The sequence below is a fragment of the Ostrea edulis genome, chromosome 1, assembly GCF_947568905.1.
Source record: "Ostrea edulis chromosome 1, xbOstEdul1.1, whole genome shotgun sequence".
Taxonomy (NCBI): Eukaryota; Metazoa; Mollusca; class Bivalvia; order Ostreida; family Ostreidae; genus Ostrea; species Ostrea edulis.
In genome coordinates this window covers 90,680,332-90,687,495 of record NC_079164.1, presented here as the reverse complement: position 1 = coordinate 90,687,495, position 7,164 = coordinate 90,680,332, and the positions used below count along the sequence as shown (strand labels likewise).

The 7,164-nt window shown below is 39.1% G+C and overlaps 1 protein-coding gene across 1 annotated transcript; it reads right to left on the bottom strand.

Moving 5' to 3' along the window:
• Positions 1 to 2,406: 2,406 nt before the first annotated feature.
• Positions 2,407 to 6,153, bottom strand: LOC125674979 (uncharacterized). The gene is made up of 3 exons (XM_048912425.2): positions 6,079 to 6,153; positions 5,451 to 5,668; positions 2,407 to 4,026 (listed from the first exon to the last, which is right to left on the bottom strand). Exons 2-3 carry the CDS (start codon positions 5,641 to 5,643, stop codon positions 2,438 to 2,440), a joined length of 1,782 nt encoding a protein of 593 aa, XP_048768382.2. The 5' UTR covers positions 5,644 to 5,668; positions 6,079 to 6,153; the 3' UTR covers positions 2,407 to 2,437.
• Positions 6,154 to 7,164: the final 1,011 nt, after the last annotated feature.

Genomic DNA, 7,164 nt, shown 5'->3' with positions numbered 1-7,164 from the left:
GTTGATACGAAAAATCCTGGGACCAATGCTTGGTCCTGGGGTAAGAGGGGTGAAGGGAGTGTCTGTACAGAGTCCCCCAAATATCGAATGTTTAGCTGATCTAATTGACCCAGATGACCCAATCCTATTCGTCCTTTTTTATTGCATTAAAATTGCTGCGTAACATCCTTCATGGTACGGGGGCTAAAACAATGAATTTCATGGTAATTGCCCTTGTGGAGAACGGGGGGGGGGGGGGGGGGGGAGGGGGGGAGGGGGGGTATATACATGTATGTAGGGTTAAAATGGTAAAACTTTGAAAATATTTTTGACATTCTTTATTCATTTGGGATGTCTTAATGGATATCATATTTCGATCCCGCATTCATCTGGTTGCGCACAAAAGTCCCTTGATGCTTTCTCTGCACGTGTCTATTGTAAATTAAATGAAAAGGTGAAGATAATGAACAGTGATCAATCTCATAACTCCTATAATGAATACAAAATTAAGAGTAGGAGAAACACAGACCCCTGGATATACCTGGGGTGGGAGCAGGTGCCTAGGAGGTTTAAGGCTCTCCTGTAGACAGGTCACACCCGCCGTGAGCCCTATATCTTCATCAGATAAACGGAGTAATCCGTAGTCAAAATCATACTTGAAAGAACGGCTTAAAAATAGTATGAATACAACCTATCATTAGGTCAATGCTGTTTGACGTGTTTCATACCGATTGTTAGGCCTTTCACGGCTCACGTTGTAGGGCTCACGGTGCGTGTGACCGGTTGACAGGGGATGCTTACTCCTCCTAGGCACCTGTGCCCACCTCTGGTATATCCAAGGGTCCGTGTTTGCACAATTCTCTATTTTGTATTGTTTATAGGAGTTTCTCATGTAAAGGCTTTGAATAGATAATTTCATGTAAGAATATAAAACCAGGTCAGCATAATCTTGTTTTTTGTGTTATAGTTGTTTGCATGGTCGTATTTTTACAAATAAATAGCCTTTTTAAGTTCAAATCTATGTATTGATAACATAGGTATCGATATTCACTACCCTTGGACATGTATCTAAATAAAAATTGGGAGATTATGTTCTCTACCAGATATGTGAAATTCAGGGTTTCATTTCCAAGGGCGAGAGTAACAGTACCATCGCCAAAGGCTCGTCATCAGGTGCGAATGTCACAGGTCCTCTGATATGATCTTAAAAAACGGATGCCTCTTGTCACAGTACGCTACAGAACTCTTATGGAGACGCCACCAATACCCGTGAAAGGCTTTCAATTTGGGCCTACCCTTGACGCTTACGACCATTGAGCAGTGAGGGTTCTTTAGCGTGTCACACCTATTGTGAGGGTGTTACTAATACGCGGAACGGAAAATAATTTATGCAATAATGTTATGAGATCAGCATTTTGTAAAATCATTTATCGATATCCTGTAGATTAGTGTTCAACCCGAAGAGATACAGCAATATTAAATCAGAACCAATGGAAACTAAGGTGAAGATCACGATCCATAGTAAGAGGAATCAACAGATTTATTTCATAAAATTGCATAAAAGGTTAACAGAGAATTTATGCTTGAATGGAATTAAAAGTCATCTCATAATTAATCTAAATGTTAAGATACAAGTTTTTAATTTAGAAATGAACTGACAGAAGTCCTCCCTATTTAGGATTGGAGTGCTGTGGTAAGTAAGCCTCTTTTTAGTTAAAAATAATAAATCAAACACAAGAAGTTTAACTTATTGACTTAATAAGATCATGAATTATTGTTGTTTAATACATACCACACTTCACAAGGTATATCACGCCGCTATCTTGGTTTTCTGTTTTACCAGCTGCATCGTTTGAAAATTTCGGCGAAAAGCTCGATATAATATGATTATTAGACTCCTACCGTTTAGAAGCAACTCTGTCAATCGCTTACCTCTTGCATCGTCATAGTGAACTGGAACTAAGTCCATTTATCGGCTATATAATCAACCGTCAAATATCGTCTACAGGTTCTCAAATGCGAAAAATCTCCTTGGACGTCATGCTTCATTGTTTGCATTCTGCGCGCATGCGTCTGAATACCAAAAGGAGGATACTTACTATGCTTTTTGTATAAACCACGATAAATTATTAAATTTTGTGATCATTTTCGTCGAATTCATACATTCAACAAAATTTGAAAAAGTAATTTTGTTATTTCATGGTTTTTGCGCAAAATAAGGTGTAGTGCACGTGCCTCTACTTGCTGGAACCTAGTGTTCTCTCCCTCTTGTTTGTTTGTCATTCATACATCTATATGGCGATGGGGGAGCTTCTACTACATGCACTAACTCCAATTGTATATGGTTGATTTAAATGTAACACCTTCATTTTTCTGGCCTTTATTCTCCAGAATTTTAATTCAAATACTGAACGAAAAGCATGACAGTTTTGTACTAATGAAACTTTTATTCAAATAATCATTTTCCATGCGTAGGAGGTGGTTCTTGCAAAAGTGAGGAGTGCGAGTCGATGAAGTTGACAAGCTCTTTCACGGCATCCAGTTCTTTGTATTCACTAGAACCATCTTTATACATTGGTGAAATCGGAAATCTAGTTCGCATACGGCCTACACCAGTTATACTGGGAAGGAAGACGCGTGTTCCGGAAGCCAAAACTTGTTGAACTTTACCGTGACGATCAAGAACACCAACTGCGTTGTCCTCGGCTTCCTGGTAGACTGCATTTCCAAGTTCTCCAAAAAACTCTTTAGGGGTCATGTAGAAGTGTTTTTCGCTGATCCCTCTAAATGCATTTGATGTATTGAATCCACCATAGCGCCCTCCAGTTGTTATATGGACATCAGCATCGTGTTCTGAGTGATATTGCAGATTATGAGGGTTCCAAGACAACAGAGGCGTCATGTAAATTATCTCTAGGGGTATCGCATAGGTATATTTTGGAAAGTAGTTTGTGCACACTCTTTTCCCGTTCTTTTTCTGGCAGTCAGTCAGTTCAATACCTGAAATGTGATCACTGTTTGTTTGCGCAGTCCACATGTTAGCATCGACATATCCACGGTTAGCAGTAGTTGTTCCCATGGCCCCTGGTCTATCGTATTTGTATCGTCTGTGGTAGTAAGCAGTGTTTAATACTTGACCCCTGATTGTGGGATGAAACATTTTCATACCAAATGTATCATCGATTAAATGGCCAGGGTAGTTGTTTTTGCCGGGAATTTCACTCATGTATTCGTCCAGAAGACCCATGCTGTACCCAACATCTGATATCCATCCATATCCAAGATCGGGATCATAATGACCTACTCGCTCATAGGCTGCTAGGTTAAATCTGGAGGCCTTGGTTTGTGCCAATTGCCTTGTGTTATACTTCTTTGCTAATCTAGTACCAATATCGTCAATGGGTTCAAATATTTTCAAAGGAACGTCCTTTTTCAAAGGGTGACAAATAATCCTATAATTCCATTGGGCGTATTCAACAGTCCCATTCTTCACATTTATTATCGTTTTAGGTAAGTAGGCCAAATTTTCAGACGGGTTCTTTCCCCCTGTGTATGATGTAAAACGATTTCTTTGTTCAAGATCCGACCAGTCTCCTACTCCCATGGAATGTCGATCAGTTGGGAATTGATCCTGAACCGATTTTATGTTCTTGGTCCACGCTCCTTCCATGTAGCACATGACAGCTTTAAAGTAAGGCCTGTAATCTCTAAGACGATGATCTTGATATTTCCATGCTTTGAAATAATTTTGCATTTCCGAGATCTGTTCTGCGACCGTGTGTTTACTTAAGACTGATGGAGGAACTGGTGGTAAGGCGATGTGCTCCGTTGCATGGAAATTTTGATTTGTTTTGCTTGGCATGCGAAGCTCGAAGTCATTATGTCTGGTACGGAAATCTACCCCATTAATAACAACATCTACCTCCCCCATTCCAATCAAGAATTTGTTGTTACTGTGATCGTGAATACCGTTCACTGCGTCTTGACCAGCCGTGTCAGAGTGGTAGGATCGGGTTCCCTTGCGAGTAAGCCGTGCCTGTTTAATTCCTACAATATCATTTACATACGAATTTATTGAAGTTTAAATAGTTTATCCATGTAATTTGAATAATAACAAGAATGATTGATTGTATATTGTTTAACGTCCCCTCTAAAGAATGTTTCACTCATATGGAGACGTCACCACTGCCGGTGAAGGGCTGCAAAATTTAGGCCTATGCTCGGCTCCTATAGTCATTGAGCAAGGAGGGGTCTTTATCGCGCCACACCTCAGGATCAGGTGCGTAGGAGGAGTAAACATTCCCTATTGACCGGTCACACTGTGATTCAATATCTTGATCAGGTAAACGGAGCAATCCGTAGTCAAAATCAGTATGTAAAGAACGGTTTATCAATTGGTCTGAAATATGTCGGACAGCATTCGACCTAATGACATTATAACGAACATAAAATGGTACTGACTAAAACCTGGTATTTGTCCCATGACTAAAACCCAGTCTTGCTTCCCGGTCCCAGATATTTTTATTCGATAAAAATATATCAGAATATTTGAGCCCCATTTCTCGTTCACTTTGATATGACACCTCATACCTAAATTCTGATAGTTGATTGATCATATTATTTTCTTCTTTCGTAAACTAATATGTGAAAACTCCGGGACCGGTAGTACTGATAAATAAAAACAATGCTAAAAGCCGGTCCCTACTACATGTACGTGACATTTTCCCCAAACAAACGCGTTACACTACCTTTTCATAAGAAGATGCGGATGTAGAAGAGAAATAATGCATGTATATATATGTAGTCTCCAAAGTGCGATGGTTTGCGCTAAACCCCGATGGTGTGCACGCCAAAGTGCGATGGTGTGAGACGAATGCGCCATAGTGCGATGGTGTCGACACGACAAAGTGCGATGGTGCATACTAATGCGCCAAAATGAGATGGAGTGACAAGCCGAAGCCTGTTGGTTTGTAAACGAAAGCACGGTGTTTTGGTACAGACTGTTGTTTCATAAAAAAAAATAGTGCAAAAATACATGCACTTTGACGCATTAGTATGTACCATCGGACTTTGTCGTCTCGACACCATAGCACTATGGCGCATTCGTCTCACACCATCGCACTTTGGCGTGTCAGACCATCGTACTTTTGCGCATGAGTGTGGACCATCGCACTTTGGCGTGTCACACCATCGGGGTTTGACGCAGAACATCACACCTTGGCGTGACCCTCGTACTTTGGAGTCCTACATATATAATTTAAAAGAATAAAACCCAGAATGATCACATAATAATCAACGATCAGTTCCTGTTAGTTCTTTCGTCTCAGGGCTCTTCAGGCAGTTTGTCTTTATATATTTACACCTTTATTAGTCAGATCGTTTCACCATGGATATTCTCCCTATCAAAGAATATGACCGCTTTAAAGCATACTTTTTTATCACAAATCACTAATGTATATAAGAATGCTCACCAGAATCACCGTCGGACCGAGCTCGTTCATCTACAAACAGCTGCTGAAGCATGGTCTGACGTGCCAAATTCTCCAGGCTATTTTCGAGGTACTTCATTCGAGCCTCTTGTGGATCTACGGTTGTTGCTGGTGCATGCGTGGCACAGAAGGCCGCAGCAAATAAACTGACTAGAGGGAGAATGCACCTCATCATTTACCGGACTGGATGAGACTGAAACCTAATAGTATGGAACTTTGAAAAAGAGAATTCCGGAGCGTCATATATCATAAGCTTAGAATTAAGATTGTGGTTTTGGTCTTAAAATTTTGAAATATGTTGCTACAATGCGTGCACTACCAACATGTACATTTCACCAAAAGAAACTCTTTAATTTCATTTAATGGTAGTACACTACTGCGAAGAGACAACAGAAGGAAAGGCATAAAGGAACAATAAGATCCACGATGTTTTTCTAAAAATATGCCTAAATTCTATGTACTCGTATTTTAAAATATTATACGGTATTTAAACACAAATCTTTAAAATTATTTCCCCTTTGCACTTACGTATTGAAACTCCCGACATGAGACATTAATTATGTTATGTGTATGTTTTCTGGCAATGTAAAATTAGTATTTAGCAACGTACCTGCCGTAGCCTTCGATAGATGGAATCCACCGAACTGCTCCGAAAGACAAAGTTATCACCAGATTTTATATATGACGTCTCCTATCAGAAACTACACGAAACATCCGTCATTGTTAACAGATACCGGACACCTGATGTGATATCATACTGACCTTAGGAAAAATTGTTTGGTAATAGTACTTTTGATGTGAAATTCGGTGCAAAGCAATATGCCCCTCTTCTTTGAATTAATTTTTTCCCCTGAAAATTACATATGAACCAAATCAATAAATTACAACATTTGAACTAGTTCCAAGTGTCAACTACTGGTATCATAAATTATAAAACTGAAATACATGTATAGGAGTATAAAAATAGAAGATACACTGTATATTGGATAAAATAGAAACTGTAATATGCATATTTAGAACTTTCTTATTCTTCCGCCACAAAATATTGTCTCTGCCAAACCCTTTCAAAATTTGAACTGACAATTTTTTTTTAAAAAACTCGATAGGGTTCAGTAGTAGGTGTGTGATATGTTTGTACCAATGGGATCAGTTGATTGATTGTATCTTGTTTAACGTCTCTCTTTTGAGAATTTTTTCACTCATGTAAAGACGTTACCAAGAAGACCTTCAAATTCAGGATGTTTCTCGGCGCCTACGGCCATTGAGCAGTGAGGATTCTTTAGCGTGTCACACCTACTATGACACGGGACATCCATTTTTTAGGTAATCTCCGAAGACCCGTGACATTCACACCTGATGTATTAGGTCAGAGTTATTATCGAATTCCAATTCCTATAATGTATTAAAATGCCTGTCTAAATTTATTGAAGATTTCTCAAATAAAAGGAATTTCCTTAACACAACCGATTCCAATACGACTACATGATTTATCATGAGAAAATTCTATGACTTCATATATATATATATATATATATATATATATATATATAAGATCCCTCCCTGCTCAATGGCCATAAGCACCGAGCATCGGCCTAAATTTTACAGCCCTTTACCGGCAGTGGTGATGTCTCCATATGAGTGAAATATTCTCAAGAGGGACGTTAAACAATATTCAATCAATCAATCAACCTATATA

Bases quoted from the DNA above. Each gene is read 5' to 3' on its own strand.
- LOC125674979 (XM_048912425.2), bottom strand. From the start codon at position 5,643: ATGATGAGGTGCATTCTCCCTCTAGTCAGTTTATTTGCTGCGGCCTTC. The intron at 4,027-5,450 runs GTGAGCATTCTT...ATGATATTGTAG, and splicing joins TCGGTCCGACGGTGATTCTG to GAATTAAACAGGCACGGCTT.